Source organism: Pipistrellus hanaki (assembly GCF_964339955.1).
Source record: "Pipistrellus hanaki genome assembly, chromosome: X".
NCBI classification, from domain to species: Eukaryota; Metazoa; Chordata; class Mammalia; order Chiroptera; family Vespertilionidae; genus Pipistrellus; species Pipistrellus hanaki.
In genome coordinates, this window is record NC_140524.1 from 84,610,697 (window position 1) to 84,632,947 (window position 22,251).

Genomic DNA, 22,251 nt, shown 5'->3' on the forward strand with positions numbered 1-22,251 from the left:
TGTTCATCATATTTTTTATTGACTCAATTTATAGATTCCCTTGTTGATAGATATGTATTTGTTGCCACTTTGCTATTCATAATTTTTATTGTTACCCTATTCTTCTTCTTCCTATTCTTAAAGCATTTCATAAAATCCTGGTTTGATAGTGATGAACTTCTTTAGCTTTTTCTTATCTGTGAAGCTCTTTATCTGACCTTCAATTCTAAATGATAGCTTTGCTGGGTAGAGTAATCTTGGTTGTAGGTTCTTGCTATTCATCACTTTGAATATTTCTTGCCATTCCCTTCTGGCCTGCATAGTTTCTGTTGAGAAATCAACTGACAGTCATATGGGTACTCCCTTGTATGTGGAGGGGAGCTATGGGGGGAGGGGGGGAGGAACATCTGTAATAAGCTGAACAATAAAGATTTATTAAAATATAAAATAACAGGAAACAGATTTTTTATAATAATAACATAAAAGTTTAACAGTAGGAATTGAAAATTAAACTTAAATGCTAATTTAAAATTCCTAAAGCCCAGTAGCCCTTTCACACTATTGATAAATTCAAACAACATGCCTCCATCAGAGTAGTGATAAAGAAGGGGACATTCATATTAAGATTGTTAAAAGAAGGAACTCTCCTAGTTGTGTGTTCTGGACAACTGAGATGCCACAACGGAATTGTATCTGTGGCATTTGTTACCCCATAAGCGATCAGACATATTATCTTCCTTCATACCTTACAAATTTCTGTGACTAGAGATGGGAAACACTGATTGATGTCTAGAGAATAGAAACAGCAACAGAGGAAAGAAATGGTAAAACAAGGAGAGATTTCCAGCTCCTGGCAAGTTTGCACATCAGTACTGCACAAGATCCTTGAGCTATCCTGGTAACTTCTACTCTCTTCGACTACTAAGTGGATCTTAACAATTTCAGTTGCCAAAAGGACAGTGAAAATGTCTGTCTTGTTCCTTGGTGTTTCCCATGCATGTAACATCATATCTTGCACAAAGTACATGCTCAATAAACACCTGTTCAATAAGAGTAATTGCAATTTAAGAGACAAAATTAAAACATTTCTTGAAAGAAGAGAAAATGATGATGTGCTATAGAAATTTATGGTAGGCTTTAGAACAAGTGGAAACATGAACAACCATGGGCTCAAATACTTCCATTTTGTAGATAAGAAAATTGAAGTCCTAGTACAGAGAAAATCTATAACTAGAATCCAGTACCATCTCTGACTTCAATAGATTTTTTTCTATTATAATTATTGTTATAAATATTATTTTCTAGTAATTTTAAGATAATCTTACTCAAAGTAACAAAAAAGTATTTATCATGCACAATGAGAATAAAATGTACAATGGTTAAAGAGCAGAGTATATACACTTACATGAAAATAATAAAATGAAAATCCTGTGTGCATTTATTGCATAGTATAGTGTATAGTCAGTTGCCACTGGTGTCCTTTTAGATTTTAAATATTACTTATTAATGTCTTACAATCACGTTGAATCATTAGATAAATTAAATCTATTCTAATATCATATTACTGCCACACTTGTTTGACAAGAATTGAGCACAAATTAGGAAAGTAAATATTATGTGATTAAGTAGAAGTTTATATTTATAATCATTATGTTTGGAAAATACAATTTTCAACAGTTTAATCGAAGCAGTTTTCTGATTTAACCTTTTTTATTTACTTCTAATTTAGATTTAGTCATCAAAATTTTAAAACCACGAATAATTCAGCTACATTAACTCTATTTAATATCAACAGTATTACCTGAAAATTAAAATGATAAAATATAATTCCAGAAAATATAATATTTGTCCTATAATACTTTAAATCCATCAGTTTTTGGATATCTCACATCTGCCAGTTTTCATAAATTGACAATTAGGTATTATTAACATTAATCTTGGGATGCCAAGAGTTGCCCCAGAGAATCAGAAACATGTAAAAATGTTGAATTTAATTCAGGTTGTTAAATAATACATGATAACTGATGTCTAGCCGCTTAGGTAACAAGCCAATTTGATTTTCCCATTTCTTTCAGGGATGAGGAAGAACAATGATAAGTTCCCTAATTATTCTTCTGCTGCCACTCCAATTCTAAAATGCAAGGACACTCACCCAATAAAATCTTGGGATAGAACATGTCATTCTGTTTTGCCAGTGGTTCTCAGACAACTTTAAAAGAATACCAGAACTTGGGGCCCAACCTCAGAGATTCTGATTTTATTAGTCTGAGGGGTGGTAGTGGTTTCTAATAATCTGGGAAGTTTAAGAACCACCAGATAATGTGATACAAGCAGTCTTAAAAGATCTACATGCAGTCCAGTCAACCATGCCCTGTATTTTTTTAAGCAATCACCTTTCACAGTTTAAAGAAATCTGGCCTCTGGTCCTAGATTGTTAGGATAATTGTCTTAACTCATCACTTCTCTTAGCTATTGTTGCATGATAACTACTACTTATATCTAAAGTATGTTACACTATCATTCCTATGAAAAATGAATTTTTTAAATTAATATTTTATTTGTTGTTTAGGGCCTCTGGCTATTTAATGGGGGAAGAGGGAGACAGAGGGGCAGAGGGCACAAGGAGCAGCGGGGTCCTTAGACTAGTCACCGGCCTTGTCCTCCAGATGGTCACAGTCATTGAAGTAGCAGCAGCACACGCAGCATCCGGCCTGTGGTGATCCCAGCCTTCAGGTGATATGCAGGGGCTGGGGCCCTCTTACACAGTTCACCATAATGGCAGATGGAGATTAGCTTGTAGGTGACATGCTCTTCATGGTGCTCATAGGGAGTGGACAGCATGCAGTCTTTGTTGATGCCGGGGTAGGTCAAGGATTCGGTCAGATCATAGAAGATGCGGTCCTTGGTGCCTCTTGTGACAAGGGAGAGAGCCATCACCAGGAGCAGTAGCCAGCCAAAGACCATGGTGGCCTGGTGGCAGTGGGCCTCCTGGAATTGGTAAAAGACACTCCACACACCCACGAGACTTCTGCCCCTGGTTCTCACCTCCCGGGTTCAGCACTTGGAGTGTCGTTGGTTTCCCAGTGCTCCGTGTCCCTCTCAGGAGCTTTGGGGTGACCACGGCTCCCAAGTTCCAGGGTCTCTGAAGCTTCCCCAGGACAGAGACAGCCAGTGGCTGCTGCCCCAATGGAGGGTTTGTGGAGCGGAATGGGTGACCTCACAGACCCCTCAGGGTTCCGCTGGCCACTCTGAGGGTGAGGTCATAGGTGGGGGAAGCATGTCACAGGTTGAAGGGTAGGTTGACCTACTGACCTGTCAGGAAGTGAGGTCATTTTCACCCAGGGGCCTACATACAAATGCTCAGCCTAACACTTGCCATCCTGGCTCTGCAGTCTTAGGCTCTGCTGGGTGCTGGATACTACTCCTGCCCAGTACCCATGGTGAGCCTGTTTCTCAGGTGGCAAACCAAGGCTCAGAAAGAGAAGATGAGGTGTCCAAGGCCTTAGAGCCAGGATTAGAGCCAGGTTTATTTAATTTCAAAGAGGGCATTTATTGAGCTCTGGCTGTGTGCAAGACCAGCGCTAGATGCATAATATAGCAATCACTGTGATAACAGGACTCCGAAGAGCAGGGCTCAACATAGCTCCAGGCTTCTAGCATTGGACAGGGTGCCAGGTACCATGCAGGGAGCTCCATCCATGTTCTCCCGTTGGAATCTTTCTACCTATTAGCTCTATTTCTCAGATGAGCAATCAGGTACACCCAGAGCCTGCCACACATAAAGCTTAACAAATGGGGGTCATTATAGGAAGCAGCTGAGTCTCAAAATAACCCCCATGGGTGTCAGAAAATGAACTATGTCTCTTTTCAGAGGGGGAAACTGAGGCATCTCTCAGTGGGATATGACAGGGCCCCAGCTTAAATTCAAACCTGAGTCTATATGATAATTTAAGTATCTTAACATGTTGTCCTCATAGGGTAGGTACCTTCGTGGTTCCCATTCTACAGAGGAAATGTTGAGGCAAGATGGTGGCAGGACTTGCTTTATTAAACTTTTACTATTATTGACAGTATTACAAATGTCCCCCACTTTCTGTCCCTTACCACCTTCTTCCAGCTCCTGGGCTACTACTGGCCTTCACCACATTATTGTCTCTGTCCATTGGTTATGCATATCTATAATAATAAAAGCATAATATGGAAATTAGACTCGACATCCTTCCAGACAAAGCCATGGGTTCGAAGGAAGCCTGAGTCCCAGGTGCCAGAGGGAAGCTGGTGCCCGCAGCCAGGCGAGGGAGGGCACGGAAGGCCTACTCTTGCATGAATTTTATGCACCGGGCCTCTAGTATATACATAAGTTCTTTGCTTAATCACTTCTTGTCTTCCCACAACACCCCTCTGAGATCTGTCAGTCTGATCAATGCCTCCAAACCTCGCACCTATTTTGTTCATCAGTTCATTATGTTATTATGTCCATTAGATTACACTTATAAATGAGATCATGGGGCATTTTTCTTTCTCTGACTGACTTATTTCACTCAGTGTAATATTTTCCAGGTCATTCCATCCATCCATGCTGTTAAAAAAGGGTAAAATATCTTTTTTTTTTTTTTTTTTTTTTTTTACATCTACATAGTATTCCACTGTGTAAATGTGCCGCAGCTTTTTTAGCCATTCATCTACTGATGGGCACTTGGCTGCTTGGATGTTTCCAGATCTTAGCTATTATAAGTAAGACTGCTATCAATGAAGATAGGGGTGCACATATTCCTTCTGATTGGTGTTCTGGACTTCTTAGGATATATTCCTAAAAGTGGGATCACTAGGTCAAATGGCAGCTCCATATTTAATTTTTTGAGAAAACTCAATACTGTTTTCTATAGTGGATGCACCAGTCTGCATTCTCACCAACACTGTATTAGGGTTCTCTTTTCTCCACATCCTCACCAACACTGGTTTGTTGATTTGTTCATTGTAGGCATTCTGGCAGGTATGAGGTGATGCCTCATTGTCATTTTAATTTGCATCTCTTTGGTGATTAGTGACTTGGGTATTTTTTCATGTCTATTGGCCATCTGTATGTCCTCTTTGGAGAAGTGCCTATTATGGTCTTGTGCCCATTTTTTAGTTGGGTTATTTGTCTTCCTTTTTGCTAAGCCATATGAGTTCTTTATATATTTTGGAAATTATCTCGTTTCCAGATGTGTCATTGGCAAATATATTGTCCCATACAGTGGGTTCCCTTTCATTTTGCTGATGGTTTCTTTTCTTTTAAAAATGTTTTTGAAATTGATTTTAGAGATAGAAGGGAAAGGAGAGAAAGAAACATTGACATGATAGAGAAACATGGATTGGATGCCTCCTACATACCCCTATTTGGTATGGAGCCTCCAACCTGGGCAAGTACCGTGACCTGGAATCGAACAAGTGATGTTTTGGTACACGGGATGATCCTCCAACCCACTGAGTCACACAGACCAGGGCACTGATGTTTTTTTTTCTCTCTTTTTTTTTTTCTATTCAGAAGCCTTTATTTTAATGTAGTCCCATTTGTTTATTTTTGCCTTTTTTTTCCTCTTGCCCCAGGAGATGTACTGGTGAAATTCTGCTATGTGATATGTCTGAGATTTTGCTGCTTATGTTTTTTTTTCCCCTAGGGTTTTAATGGTTTCACATCTTATATTTAAGCATTTTATCCATTTTGAGTTTATTCTTGTGCATGGTATAAGTTGGTGATTCAGTTTCATTTGTTTGCATGTACTTGTCCAATTTTTCCAACACCATTTATTGAAGAGACTGTCTTTATTCCATTGTATGGTCATGCCTCCTTTTCAAAGGGTAAGAGATCTTTTTTTTACATCTGCACAGTATTCCACTGTGTAAATATAGTGTAATGATGCGGGTCAACTTCCAGGTTCTGTGTTCTGTCCATTGATCTATATGTCTGTTCTTGTGCCAGTACCAGGCCATTTTTATTACAATGGCTTTGTAGTATAGTTTGATATCCAGTATTATGATTACTACAACTTTGTTCTTTCTCAAGATTGCTCTAGCTATTTGGGGGATTTTTTTTTTTTGGTGCCATATAAATTTTTTAGAGTATTTGTTCTAGATCTGTGAAATATGTTGTTAGTATTTTAATAGGGATTGCAGTGAATCTATAGATTGCTTTGGGTGATATGGACATTTTAATGATGTTAATTCTACTGATCCATGAACACTGTATATGTTTCCACTTGTTTGTATCTTCCTCTATCTAGTTTTTTTCAATGTCCTGTAGTTTTCCAAATACAGGTCTTTGACTCCTTGATTAAGTTTATTCATTATTCTTATATTCTTCTTATATTCTTCTATTGTTACATAAATATTTATTGTTGTAATGGTAAATAGATGTGTTTTTTTTGTTTTGTTTTGTTTTGTTTTGTTTTTAGTTTTCTCTCTCTATAATTCATTATTGGTGTATAAAAATGCTATGAATTTCTGGATGTTAATTTTATATCCTGCTCCACTGCCTAATTCATTTATTAAATCTAGTAGTTTTTTTGTTGGGTCTTAAGGTTTGTTTTTTTAATGTACAATATAATGCCATCTGCAAATGATGACGATTTTCCTTATTTCTTTCTAATGTGGACAACCACATATTTAAATCTTGGGACAGAATGTGTCATTCTTTTTTGGCCAGTTGTTCTCAGAAAGCTTTAAAAGACAAACAGTGCTTGGGGTCCACCCCCAGGTATTTTTTTTTTTCATTAGTCTGAGGGTGGCAGTGGTTTCTAATAGCCAGGGAAGTTTGAGAACCACTAGATAATGTGATACAAGCACTCTTAAAAGATCTACATGCAGTTCAGCCAACCATGCCCTGTATTTTTTTAAGTAATCACCTTTCACAGTTTAAAGGATCTGGCCTCTGGTCCTAGATTATCTGGATAATTGCCTCAACTCATCACTCCTCTTAGCTATAAAAGCATGAGAACTATTACTTATTTCTAAAGTCTGTTACACTATCATTCCCATGAAAAATTACATCTTTTTTTTAAGAGAGCATAGTAATTTATCTGTGAAGTGAAATAACACTAGCAGATCATTAACTTTGTACAATGAATGCATCAAGCAGCTGTTACTTAGAAAATAGAACATCTGTTAAATGCCATTGGAGTCACTATTCACTGTCATTATAGTTATAACTATAATTTCTATTCTGCACATTCCACTTTCATGGAATTCTTCTTTAACAGACAATATATTAATAAAAATCAGTACACATTGCCATAAAATTCACTATTTAATGTTTTATGTTATTTTTGAATTTATCATTATATTATTCCACCACATTAGCCTAATAATAAAATATGTTTTAAACCTCTAGCCATGACAAGAGTACTGTAGGGGACTGGAAAAACAATTAATATTATATTTTATCACACTTAGGACATATTAATTGTATGATGCACCATTGATTTAACTACATATGTTGTGAATCACAATGAATACCACCACCTTAAATGTAAATATAAGTTGTTTCCTTTCAATTTAAGAACGCTTAAAATGTGACAAATGTACATCTTAAAATTGTAATAATGGGGTAATTTGTCTGCCCCCCCCCATAAATATGTTTTGTAGCTAAAACTAAATGAACTCCTTTCTATTTCTTACCAGAAATGGTGTAATATTTATGCATACTGACTAAGATAGGATTCATTTGGGAGGGTGATCTTTTAAAATAACTTTTATGGATGTGTTAGTTAAACCTTTGTCCATATTAAAGAGATTTTCATAACAGATTAAGAAAGAGCTGAAATATATAGGAATTTAGTGGCATCATAAAAGGGGGTATTATACATGGAAATGGTGTTATGGTTCATGCTTGACTAAATGAGGCCTTCAGTGAAGATAATATATATGGGAGAGGAGACACTTAAGAGATAAAAGGGTGGTGGTAAATAGTAATACTAGGAATCAGATAAAGAAGTTACCCTAAGACTTTATGTCCCTGGCAAATTACATGAAAGCTCATGAAAGGCTTTGTATTTCTGAGAATATGAAATGGGTGGGAGAGATAGTTAAGCCCAAGTGAGTTATATTTCTCTGCCCCCGTGAGGGGAAAAAAAAATCTGTGAATATGTTCCTACTAGAGGCCCAGTTCATGAAAATTTGTGCACTCGGGGTGGGGGTGGGGAGTCCCTCAGCCTGGCCTGGGCCCTCTCACAGTCTGGGACACCTTGGGGGCTGTCCACCTGCCACCTTAGGCCTGATTCCCAGGGGATTGGGCTTATTCTGGCAGTCAGACCTCCCTCTGGCAGCCTGGGAGCCCTCGGGGGATGTCCGACTGACAGCTTCAGCCCACTTTCTGTATGGAGCAGGCCTAAGTCATCATTCAGGCAGCCTTAGCACTGCTGAGGAGGCGGAAGAGGCTCCTGCCACTGCCACTGTGCTCTCAGCCATCAGCCCAGCTTGTGGCTGAGCAGAGCTCCCTGGTGGGAGTGTACTAACAACTAGTTGGCAGCTCCAGCATTGAGCGTCTGCCTCCTGGTGGTCAGTGCACATCATAGTGACCAGTTGTTTCAGTTGTTCTGCCCTTAGGGTCAATTTGCATATTACCCTTTTATTATATAGGATGGGACCAGATAATTAATCTAACATTATATACCATTTCACCTTTAAATAAAATGTTTAAAAATGTTTTTATCATGTGATGGTATGATCAGCAGAGACCAACAGAACAGGTTTTTCCATCCTGCTGCAGCATCCATGAAGTAAGTGGATGAACTGATAGCTAAATCCTGAACTTCATTGCTATTGAAAATTGCTATTACCAACTAGACAAGTAATAGCAAGTGTTGGAGATGTTGTAGAGAAAAAGAACCCTCATTCACTGCTGGTAGGATTATCAACTGGTACAGCCACTATGGAAAACTGTATGGAGGCTCCTCAAAAAATTAAGAATAGAGTTACCATATGTCTCAGCAAGCCCTCTTCTGAGTATCTACCCCCCCAAAAGTTGAAAATATATATTTACAATTATATATGCATCCTGTGTTCATTGCAGCATTATTCACTGTGGTCAAGAAATGGAAACAACCAAAGTTTCCTTCTATAAATGATTGGTTAAAAAAAATCTAATGGAATACTACTCTTCCATAAGAAAAAATGAAACACTGCCATTTGTGACAACATGGATGTATCTTGAGAATATCATGCTAAGTGAAATAAGTCAGTCAGAAAAGCTAAGAACCATATGATTTCACACATATGTGAGATGTAAAATTGAAACTCATAGGCACAGACCATAGTATAGTGGTTACCAGAGGGAAGGGCTGGGGGTAGAAAGGGGTAAAGGGGGCCAAATATATGGTGATGGGAGGAAGATGATTTGACTTTGGATGGTAGGCACACAATGCAATATACAGATCATGTATCATAAAAAATTTACAGTTGAAACCTATATAATCTTATTAGCCAATGTCACCCCAATATATTTATTTAAAAATTTGAGGCAAGTGATTTAGCTTATAGATATGAAGAATAAATCACAATGTGTTTTCCATCCTTGCATGAACACCTCAGTGTCATTAGAATAAAGTAACCTATGAATTCACTTTTTAAAGGAAATTGGAATAGCACTTAAAAATTGATATGGCCAGGAAGAAGTAGAAAGCAAATCTGTTTCTTTGAAATCATGGAAACTAATGTCTAATATTTTGACCATTCACTTTAGTGCTATCAAATATTTTAAATTAAATATATGGAAAATAAATAAAAATATGTTAGATTTTGTGGAAATTTATATTTACATTGAGGATTTTTTTATGTTGTCAAGTATATAGTTCACAGTAATTAAATCTAGTAGTTTGGTGCCAAATATATAGTTCCCATTAGGCTACTGTTGAAACTCCTAGGATTGGGTTTATGACTGTAACATAGGTCAAAATAAAACTGAGTGTGCATAATTTTGCTATTTTCTTCAGCCTTAAAATCAACTCTAGAAGATGTCACATTACTACGTGACTGAAAAGGCTAAAGAAACTGAGTTATATCAGTCAATGTAATCACTGAATTTGAAGTTGCCCATTCAGAAGGGTAGACCTTCCAGAAACCTCCCTACACCCAATCCTACAAGGCAGCAGAAGAAGGCATGTGTGCTGAGGATTGGATATTTTCTAAAAGAAAGAACATGTATTTTCAGTTCTTTCTCCCCTTAGAAAGAAATGAGTAAGGTTATAGAGAGAATGGTTGCATTTTAATCCTTTCATTCAATTATCAGTACATCTGCAAATGTAGATGTCCTTCTATAGTGGGAAAATATTAGAGCAAGGGAAAATGGTTTCTAGACATCATAAAATATATTTGTTTTGTTTCCAATAAGTTGCCCATATTCTCCTTTTGGTGGCTTTTTATTCCAATCTTTGTACATTATAATCATTTTGTACTTTAGTCAAGTCAAACCATCCGGTCCTTTATGGTGAATTCCAGTTTCAAGTTATCACCTCTGTCTTGCAGCCTGTCATGCTTTTTGTGGCCATGACTCATCTTTTTCCAAAATTATGTTCTTTCTAATATGTTACTAAATTTGATTGTGTGTCAGCTTTTCTCTGAAGCTGCACTGTAGGTAAAATTAGGGCAGGGCATGCAAAGACTACCTCCTGTCTCTGGTAGTGAATGGCACAGCACAGAGTGGCTATTAAGCACCTACTGTGATGCATTGGCTAATTGAAATTTAAGTATCATCTTCAAAAACCAAGACTGGCATATTTCTTGAAGGCTAAGATCTTATTATTTGCAACTCATACTTTTAATTAAAAATACTTTTTTTGAGAGTAAAAATAAATGATGAGAATCATTGACTGGCTGCCTTCTGCACACTCATTAATGGGGATCCAGTTTGAGGCCCAGGCATGTTCCCTGACCAGGAGTTGGGCCACAGCCTTCTGGTTCATAGGTCAATGCTCAACCACTGAGGAGGAACACAGGCTGGGCTGCTCTCTCTTTTCTAAGACCAAATTGGAAAAAAAATGTCCCTTATCTTGTTCTTCAAACCTTAAATGATCTTTCATAGTAAACAGAGCAGTAGTACTTATAATTATCACTTATTGATTATGCAACACCACACTAGTATGGTCAAATGGTTTTATTTTTCTAAATACCATGCAATAAAGGCAATTAAAACATCAATGAAATAAAATAGGTGCTTCTGTGGGGAAAATAAAAAATCCAGTAAATGAGTATAGTATTTTTCCTAGCCAAAAATAGCATGTATAAAATAATTATATTACTATTTATTCTTGAATACCACATATAAATGCTCAATTCTAGGTTTTTTTTATAGTGAATGTAAATTTTTTGTGAATCACTTTTGGCAATAGTAGTTCTAAACCACCATAGTGATTGCTGCCTTGTTTTATGATGGTGATAAATTTTTTTTTTTTTTTTTTACTTAAAAAAATATTTATTTTGTCTTTATTGTGAATATATTTTTTTAAATCAATCTTTATTGTTCATATTATTACAAAGGTTCCTCATTTCTTCCCCCCTCCACCAGGTTCCCACCCCACCCTCTGCCTCCTCCCCATCCCCCATTGTCCTCATCCATAGGTGCACAGTTTATGTTCAGTCTCTTCCTCCCTCCCTTTCCCCGATAGTAAATCCCTTTTCAGATAGTAAATCTGTTACTTAGCATTTTCTCATATCAATAATACCTCCACATGCCCAATGATACACTTCACACAAAAGACATTTCCAAATAGGTCAACCAGCCTCATCCAGGCCCCACCCAAGGCACTCACAGATCAACACCCCAGCGCTATACTAACTGAACACATCCAGATCTAAGCCTTCATCACTTGATTCAGCAGACCCTCAAGTTCCCACTAAAGTTTCCAGCTATGTCTGAGAGGCAGCCGTGGGCAGGGACAGGCGAGGAGCGAGCTGTTTCGGGCCTGGCTGCTCCGAGCCTGGCCTCTGTTGCTCTGGTACGTTCCACAACCAGCTGCTCCGGGTCTGGTCACTGCCACTCCCGACCTAGTTGCTCTGGACTTGGCTGTTGCTGCTACAGGCCTGGCCGCACCCGACCCGGCTGCTCTGGGCCCGGTTGCTCCGGTCCCGGCCGCTCCAGGCCTGGCCGCTCCCAGCCTGTCAGCCGCTGCTGCGGGCCTGGCCACACCAGACCTGGCTGCTCCGGGCCTGGCCACTCCCAGCCCGGCAGCTGCTGCTCCTGGCCTGGCCGCACCCGACCTGGCTACTCCGGGCCTGGCCGCTCCCAGCCTGGCAGCTGTTGCTCTGGGCCTGGCCGCTCCCAGCCTGGCAGCCGCTGCTCCGGGCCTGGCCGCACCAGACCCGGCTGCTCCAGGCCTGGCCGCTCCCAGCCTGGCAGCCGCTGCTCCAGGCCAGGCCACACCAGACCCGGCTGCTCCGGGCCTGGCCGCTCCCAGCCTGGCAGCTGTTGCTCTGGGCCTGGCCGCACCAGACCGGCTGTTCCGGGCCTGGCCGCTCCCAGCCTGGCAGCCGCTGCTCCGAGCCTGGCCGTTCCCAGCCTGGATGCTCCGTGCTTGGCTACTGCTGTTCTGGGCCTGGCTGCTCCCAACCCGGCTGCTCTGGGCCCGGCTTCTCCTGGACTGGCCACCCTGGGCTTGGCCGCCTCTGCCTCAGGCCTGGCTGCCACTGCCCCAGGTCTGGCTGCTCCAGTGCTGGCCATTGATGCTCTTGTTCTGGCTGCTGCTGCTCTGGGACCTGGCCACTGCTGCTCCGGGCCCAGCTGCCACTGCCTTGTGCCTGGCCACTCTAGGCCTGGTCGCCGCTGTTCCAACATTCTGTCCCTTTTTTCTTTTTCTTTTTTAAAAAACGCATTTATGTTGCAATATTGGCTGGTGAGTTGAGTTCTGACTTAATCTTTGATTTTTCAAGATCTTCTTTGTATTCTTTCTTAAGTAATTTTACTATCATTTGCTCTCACTTGATTTCTTCACATTGAGAAATTCTTTGGTTTCTTCCTCCTTGTCCTGGGATCTCAGCAGGTTGGCCTGTGGCACCCCTTTGTTCTCCGCAGGCTCCTGCGCTGCTTCAGCCTGTTACCGGGGTCGGCGCCGCCCAGGAAGCAGCCCCCGTCCTTGGCTCAGTTGCCCACACTCAGCAGTCGAAGGCTCAGGGGCACCCCCCCCCCTGGGGGCCCTCGCCCGGCTCCTTGCTGGCGCCCGGCTGGCCGGTGTCCGGCAGGGGCTCCTGCTCCTTGTCGCGTTCCTCCAGTCTGGAGCTTTCTTTCTCCCTCCCACTAAGGGAGTCCAGGATCAGAGTCAACAGACTGTCCTCTGCGCGCAGTGTGCGCGACTCCGGGGGCTAGGCCTTTCGCTGTGCTCCCAGGACTCCACCTCACAGCCCCGTCTCCCCCTGCCCGAGCCTGGGTCCCCAGGGACTGGCCCAGACCTGGAGTTCAGGGTGGTCCGGACTGAGGCTCAGCGCCGCCGGAGGCTTTGTTTCTTCCGGCTAGGGTAATCCAGCATCAGAGTCAACATTCAGTCCTCTGCGTGCCATGTGCGTGCGACTCCGGGGGCCCCGCCTTTCGCCGTCCCCCAGGATTCCGCCTCACAGCCCCGTCTCCCCCTGCCGGAGCCTGGGTCCCCAGGGTCTGGCCCATAACTTGGGGCTCAGCGCTGCCGGTTCGGGGGTTCAGCCCAGGCTGGGGGTTCTATTTCCTTCCTGCTAGGGAACGCCAGGCAGCACCTAGCCCTCTCCTCCTCTCTGGCTGCGACCTCTCCGCGCGCGCGCATGTGTGCCAGCACGCAGCATGTCTCTGTACCTTAGGCTTTTTTTCAGCTCCTCTGATTTTCCTTCTGGTTTTCTCCCTCCTTCCTATTGTAGAGTTTTCAGTCAGTCGACTACCTGTAGCTCTGGGCAATGTCCACTCTACATTTTAGTTGTATTCCATTGAAATTGTTGTGAGCTGCTGCGGCTAGGTGTCTACCCGAGCAGCCATCTTGGATCCTCCGCCCAGAACTCTATCTGATGGCGATAAATTTAATATGTTTCTTTTATCTTATAATTATAAGGAACCTAAAATGATACTAGAAAATAGTCCATATTTCCCATTTTATTGTTTTCATTAATGAATAATGGTATCCTTGGACATTAAACATTTTCTCTAAAAATTATAGCTGGAGATTTTTGACAGATGTTTAATGCATAAAGGTTGTTTGTGATTCATGAACTATTTGGAACTAATTTCCTAAATTTAAAACTTTTTATCTTTTCTGAGATTTGGAAATTTCCATTGCCTTTAATTACATTTCCTGGCATGGAAGAGACAAATGTCTATGTAGATAACAACTTTTTAACAAAGCTAAAACATAGTGTCATCTTTGTGAAGAAATTTCAAGAGGTAATTAGTGATCCAAATACAAATTAAGATTCAACTTTGTGAGATGTTAACTTTGCAAATAAGTCAACTCTAGTGACAAATCAGCGGTCTGAAATATAGGAAGAAGAGAATACTTATTTGCATATATTTACATATCTCTGACAACATTATACTTGAATATTAGTTTTAATAAGGCTAGATACTTTATTTCTCTATCATTTTATCCTCAGTGTCAAGAAAAATGGCTATCATGTATAGTTGCAAAGTTGTGTATTACACAATGGTACAAAGGGCGTTAAAAGACTAAAATATGGCCTATGACCATTCACAGGTCAAACTCCAAAGGGGCTGCTTTCATCCAAAGGAGCGATTTCTCATAATTTTCATTAATTGGAATCACCTATGTCCCTGCTACAATAGTGACATATTTAGTAGGAGCTCAATAACATTTATGATTGGTACATGTGGAATTTATTCTGTGAATTGCTAAACTCACCCATGTAAAACATATGACACCGATATTACAAATAACTCTGTGCATGGCAGCTGACAAATTCATTTGGCACTGATTACTTTAATTTTAGATTGTTTAGTTTTGAAACAGAGAACCACAAATACAAGATAATATCTTAAAATTGAAGAAACAGTGATTGTTTCTTATATAGAAATCATTTTATACAGTCTTTTTTACTTTATTCCCCTGTTTATTTGATATCAAAGGAGAAAACAAAATGTAGAGTGTATTGTGATTTTGAGTGGTCTAGAACCTGATGGTGTGAAGAAACATATTTAGGTAAATTTATATTATTTAATTATAAAGTTAGAAAATACATTTCAAAAGCATCGAGAACTAAGAAATGAGATAGAGGCTGGATCATAGAGACAATCTCTATTTCCCTTACTTGGACCACCCCTGTTATTCTCTTTGCATATGTTTCATTTACCTCTTTGCAAGTGGGCTCCTTCTACTTTCTTATTGATGCTTTCTAATTATTTTATCTGACTATGGCTTTGGCTTGCTATGGTGAACACATCAGTTGTATTCCCAAGTGACTTTTAAGTTGCTATGTTATCATAGTCTCTGTATCTCTCTGTTAAGCTTCTTGAGAGAGGATCTGTTTGGCTCTGGCTGTATGTGGGCAAGGGAAGGAATGGAGAGGCAGCAGAGGCAGGGAAGTTCAAGATGGTCGCATGGTGAACCATAGCATGTCACAAGACAGGGGCTATAGTTACAGCTGACAATAAACATTTTTACTAGGATCATTTTTTCCATTAACTTTCTGAAAAAACTTTTATATTAAATATGCTCACTTTTACACTTTGCAAATCAAGTTTTGGAAAGCAGTAGTTCTCTCTTAGGGGATTGCAATATTACCTCTATACTTTCACTGACCTCTTAATTGAAAATAAGCATTTTTTTTCAATTATGAATGTGATCAGCAAGCCCAAATAATATCAGCAGTATTTGGGACTTTGCCACCAGAAGAAATGACATATAATTTTATATCGCAGTCTAATCAATGTATATGATTCAAAACACTAGTTATGTGCATCACTGCTTTAATCAAATATCTGATGTTAAATTATTGTAGTTTCACATGGTAGGAAGGAAGGCATGCATTACTATCTCACAAATTAAAAAAATTGTATATTATATTTCAGTACAATTAAGTTGCATTTAAAATCCAGTGGATTTAATTTTATGCTTTTAAAAACATTGTAATGAGAAAGGGTCCTTAAGTTTTACCAGATGCCAAATAGGTTTTTGATACCAAAAACCTAAACATTCTGCTGTAAAATACAAGAGTGCAATAATTGCTGAATTTTCTAAAAATACTTGCTTATTAGTGGATGGGATTTCTATTTAGCCAATACATTCATAAGTTGACTAAATATTCATATATTTAAATGGATACTATTTGTTTATTAAAATTTTAAATCTTAAAGATGTAGTTGATCATGTTTTTATATACACATATGTTCATATATACCTAATAAGGAAACTACAATGTATATGGTGTGCTTTTCATTCATAAATACATAGTTGAAGGTTTCAATCCTTGAAAAATCTTATCCTAGTAGCCATACCCACAGCCATTTCAAAACCATTAAAACTTAAAACTGCAATATGTTACTCAAAGCTCAAATTCTGTCCTTTTCACAGGCTGCTCAGAAAGAGGTTGAAAAACAGAAGGCTCACCTAAAGAGTGTCACGGATCTTGGAGAGGCCTTGAAAACAGTTTTGGGCAAGAAGGAAACCTTGGTGGAAGATAAACTGAGTCTGCTAAATAGTAACTGGGTAGCTGTCACTTCCCGAGCAGAAGAGTGGTTAAACCTTTTGTTGGTAAGAGAAGCTGGAAGATTTGCAACCCCTCTCCATCATGGGAAATGAATTTCATAAGCACTCAATAATGATACTTGTACTTATAAATGCCTTCACTCCACATAAAGTCTAGCTCTTAATTCAATTTCTATCACTGTATTTTAATATATTTTCATGTTCATGCTCTATTCCATATGGAGATTAGACATAATAGTAATTTGAATGATACTGAATTTCTGTCTGTTAAAACTGTACAGAATAGGACAGACCTTTTAAGAACATTGTCTAACCAATATGTCATGCTATGTCTCTAAAATTAAGGAATACCAGAAACACATGGAAAACTTTGATCAGAATGTGGAGCACATCACAAAATGGATCATTCATGCTGATACACTTTTGGATGAATCTGAGAAAAAGAAACCCCAGCAAAAAGAAGACGTGCTTAAGGTAGCAAATAAAATATTATGAAAAGTAACGTTTAAATAGTACAACTGTTATGTCAATCATGTTTGTCCTAAAAAATACCAGACTTCTTAATAAGAATGAAAAATTCTCCTTCTTTCCTACTTTCTTCCCTCCCTCCCTCCCTCCCTCCCTCCCTCCCTCCCTCCCTCCCTTCCTTCCTTCCTTCCTTCCTTCCTTCCTTCCTCCTTTCCTTTGTACTCTCTTAATTCATATGGGAACTCATGTTTTGGAAATGTTCTGTAATCTAGGTATTTGTCCATATCCACCCTTCAGCTAATTATAGGCCACTTAAACTCTGATGAGAAAGGAAATTCAGGATTTACTTTGGTGTCCTATTGCAAATCCCTGTCCATTTTAATGGTAGCACCCTGTTTCCCCAAATATAAGACAGTGTCTTATATTACTTTTTTCTCCCAAAGTTGTGCTAGGTCTTATTTTCAGGAGATGTCTTATCTTTCCATGCGCTAGGTCTTATTTTCAGAGGATGTCTTATTTTCGGGGAAACACGGGCACTACCTTCTTGTATCAAACATGAAAATCCGGTAGGCATCATTCAAGGCCCATCTGAATAAACACTTAAGATCTAATCACCTGGACATTTGCCTATTCAGTGTCTAAATCTTAGGATTAGTAACAATCCTGAGCTTATATGACACTGAATTTGTCATTTTTAACAATATATAAAGCAAACAATACTTTTCTCTGTTTTTGTATTAAAATAAATTATTAGGGCATCTTAAGTTATCTTTCTCAAAGGAAAGGCAACTTAATCTTAACTTTAAAAAACGATTATTGTAAAGGGTATGAGAGGTATAATGTGTATATATGTCTTATTCATGCTGTATTATTTCTAGTTAATGACATCTTTTCCAGTTGAAAAGAAAGAGTTGAATTTTCCCAAATATTTAAATTCATGATACTTTGATTTACAGTTTTTAATAATTGTATTAGACTAATGGGCTACTATTTAAAGAACAGTCAAATTTATAATTTCTTTCTATATAATTTATTTGTTTGTTTTTATGCAATTGGTATTTTCTGAGGATTATAATTTTTTGTCACGAAAGACTATAAATGTATTTCAGGCTATCCCCCAAACATATTTATACTATTGTATATGCCTTATGTTGCCTTCCCTTTGACCTTGACATGTAGTTTAGGACTGTCATGGTAAAATTACTTTGAGGTCTTAAGAATAATAGGAAGTGAACTATTTCACTTAAGCAGTAGTCATTCTGACCCCTTGTGTCAGATAGAACATCCTCAATCTATGTCTGTGACAAAGAATCCATGTGTTAGAAAATCTGTTTTGCCCATGGCACTTAATATGATAAACAACAGGGAATTTAAAAGTGCCAGGAAAGGGTTGGAAATTGTTTTTCAGCTACCTCATTCTTAAGCATCCTATATAATAAAGAGGTAATATGCAAATTGGCCATCACTCCAACACACAAGATGACCTCCTCCAAGTGATCAAAGATAGCCACCCCCATGTGGACAAAAGATGGCCACCACAAGATGGCAGGCAGGGGACGGTAGTTGTGGGTGATAAGGCCAGCAGAGGAGGGCAGTTAGGAGGGACCAGGCCTGAAAGGGAGGGCAGTTGGGGGCAACCAGGCTGGCAAGAGAGGGCAGTTGGGGTCAATTAGGTCTGTAGGGGAGAGCAGTTGAGGTTGACCAGGCCAGCAGGGGAGAGCAGTTAGGGGTGACTGAGCTGGCAAGGGAGGGCAGTTGGGGGTGATGAGGTCCACAGGGGAGGGCAGTTGGGGGCAACAAAGCCTAAAGGGAACGGCAGTTGGGGGCAAACAGGCCTGCAGGGGAGAGCAGTTCGGGGTGACTGGGCTGAAAAGGGAGGGCAGTTGCGGGTAATGAGGCCTGCAGGGGGGGAGGGGCAGTGGGTGGGGACCAGGCCTGCAGTGGAGGGCAGTTAAGGGGGACCAGGCCAGCAGGGGAGGGAAGTTAGGGACAATTTGGCTGGCAGGGGAGGGCAGTTAGGGGCAACCAGGCTGGCAAGGGAGGGAAGTTAGGGGTGACCAGGCCAGCAGGGGAGGGTAGATAGGGGTGACCAGGTCAGCAGGAGAGGGCAGATAGGGGCAATCAGGCTGACAGGGAAGTGGTTAGGTGGTGATCAGGCTGGCAGGCAAAAGCAGTTAGGGGCAGTCAGTCAGGCAAACAGGCAAGCAGTTGGGAGCCAGCAGTCCTGGATTGTGAGAGGGATGTCTGACTGCCCGTAGGATCAGGCTTAAAAGGGCAGTCGGACATCCCTCGAGGGGTCCCAGATTGGAGAGGGTGCAGGCTAGGCAGAGGAACACATACCCCCCATGCACAAATTTCATGCACTGGGCCTCTAGTATATTCATATTGTTCCACAGCTATGAAATTTATTCAACATAAGATAAAATAAGACTAAATATAAAATATTGTAATTGTTGCAGGAAAACATTCCTTGTCATTCCTCAGATTCGCAGACTAAATAAATAATTTAAATGAGCATAGGTCAGATTTAAGGAAGGACAGATAACTTTTCCTGAGATCACATTCTTTTTTTAAAAAAAATATATTTTATTGATTTTTACAGAGAGGAAGGGAGCGAGACAGAGAGCTAGAAACGTCGATAAGAAACATCGACCAGCTGCCTCTTGCACACCCCCTACTGGGGATGTGCCTGCAACCAACATACATGCCCCTGACCGGAATTGAACCCGGGACCTTTCAGTCCGCAGACCGACGCTCTACCACTAAGCCAAACCGGTTTTGGCACAAACATTCTTATTCTATTCCTATTTTATGGGAATTGGCATTTTTCTTCCCTCTATCTGCATGTGTCCTTCTTCCTTCCCTCCTTTCCTTCATCCCCGCCCCCTCCTCTCTCAATCTCTCTCTCTCTCTGAATTTCTTTCTCTCTCTTACTCTGTCCTGTTCTATCACTGTCTTGCAACTTCCATTTAATTACTAACTTCAAGCCCTGTCTCTTGCTCATGGAATATAGCGTTTAAAGGCTGAAATGAATGACATGCGCCCAAAGGTGGACTCCACACGTGACCAAGCAACAAACTTGATGGCAAACCGCGGCGAGCACTGCAGGAAAGTAATAGAGCCCAAAATCTCAGAGCTCAACCATCGATTTGCAGCCATTTCTCACAGAATTAAGACTGGAAAGGTAGGAAGACCTGCTCCGAGGTGGAAACTAGTGATAAATGATCTCTTGCGAAGGTTGCACAGTACTCTGAAGGGGGCACGCAACCCCCAAAGCAAGGTTTTCAAAAGGATAATGAAATCCAAAATGTATTTAAGGAAATTTTGTCCCTAAATCTCTCCCTCCTTTATTCTCTCCCTCTCTTTCCCCCTGTCTCTTCCTGTCTCTCGCCGTCTCCCTCTCTGTCATTTCTTTGTCATTCCATAGCTAGACAAAAAAACTGCATTCTATGCTGGTTTACATATGTACTTTCAGGGGTAACCTACAGCAAAGTAACAAATAGCATGCTGCAGGCCAACGACATCAAAAAGCACAAAATACATCTATCTAAAGAAAGCACTACTGACATATTTTGCCACATAAAATATTGCTTGTGTGTAATACGGATCGAATCTCCCAAATGAGGCCTTGTACATCTCCTGCATGATCTAGGGTATTTATTCCTTCTTAATGGCTGCGCACATGTATGTTTGTATGTTATTGAACTTGCTCTTGCTAGTTGTTGATACTGTGACAAAATGACTTGTTCAAGCCATGAAAACAAATAATTGCAAACCTTATATATCCTAATTTTTGTAATTTTATATAATTATATTTATTCAATTGAATGGAGATCCAGTAGATATGGAACTTTTGCATGATAACCCTTTATATTTGTGTAACACTGAAAAAATGATAAAATCTTATATAATAGGTAGCATGCAAAATATTTAATATAGTATTTTAGATTTTCAGTTTCAGGGGAAATGGCAGAATGAAGGAATTACTCCCAAATTTTTAAAATGTAACTATATATATATATATATATATATATATATATATATATATATATATATATATTATATATATTATATATATGTAATATATATATTTAATATAAAATATGTATAAAAGAAACATGTATTTATATATACAGATGATGACTGGAAATAATTTTAAATGAGAAAAATGTTGTTGAACTATTTGTGAGAAAATGATATTGAACTATTTGTGAGGTAAGTCTTGATTCCTGAAAAAATAGGAGAATACATTTGAAAAATTACTTTTACAAATATGGATAGACAATTATAGCATGGTTTAAAATTGTTGCATTTTCTAAGGCATTACAATGTATCACTGTTATATATATATATAATAGTACATACTTAAATGAATTTCTAATATATTCAGAAATCTGATATGAATTTTAAATACTTTATGCACATAAAACATAGCTACCCTTCAAAATTCACCTTCCCAAATCAAAAAGGTATTATCTTACCTTAATTCATTGTTTCTTCTTTATAATATTTGAGTAAACTAGTTTATTCTATGCATTTATATATTATTTTAAGTAAGGCATTTTCACCTGAAAAAATATCTGACAGGCTTTGAAACTTTATTTTCAGAGCAGAGTTTTGTTTTTTGTTTGTTTGTTTTTATTTTTGTTGTGTATTTTTTTGAAAGAATTCACTCTGCTATTTAAAGAGACAGTTGTTTTTATTTCTGGAGATATCCCTAGAGTATGTATTATCTAAATAAACAGAAAGGTTACTTCAGTAACCTAAGAAATGAATTCTAATAATCAATTGCTAAGTTTTGTGTTCTTCCCACTATATATGTTTATAAAGTGTCACTAAACTATAGAATAATTAAGATAAAACAGGGCATTATTTTATTTCTTTTAAAAATATATTTTATTGATTTTTTATTTATCTTTTTTTTTTTTTTTTACAGAGAGGAAGGGAGAGGGAGAGAGAATTAGAAACATCAATGAAAGAGACACATCGATCAGCTGCCTCCTGCACACCCTCTACTGGTGATGTGCCTGCAACCAAGGTACATGCCCTTGACTAGAATCGAACCTGGGACCCTTGAGTCCACAGACTGATGCTCTATCCACTGAGCCAAACCTGTATTGTTTTCTTTATTCTGTAAACAGTAGGATGCTATCAAAGA

General features: G+C 39.3%; 1 protein-coding gene across 3 annotated transcripts in view; it reads left to right on the top strand.

The window, feature by feature from the left end:
- The window catches only part of DMD (dystrophin), a 2,141,216-nt gene that overhangs the window by 836,528 nt on the left and 1,282,437 nt on the right, over positions 1–22,251 (top strand). For all 3 annotated transcript variants that reach the window (XM_084869361.1, XM_084869360.1, XM_084869362.1), the window contains 3 exons: positions 16,491–16,670; positions 16,971–17,099; positions 20,107–20,277. In XM_084869361.1, the coding sequence (XP_084725487.1) occupies positions 16,491–16,670; positions 16,971–17,099; positions 20,107–20,277 (480 nt within the window). The remainder of the gene's footprint in view (positions 1–16,490; positions 16,671–16,970; positions 17,100–20,106; positions 20,278–22,251) is intronic.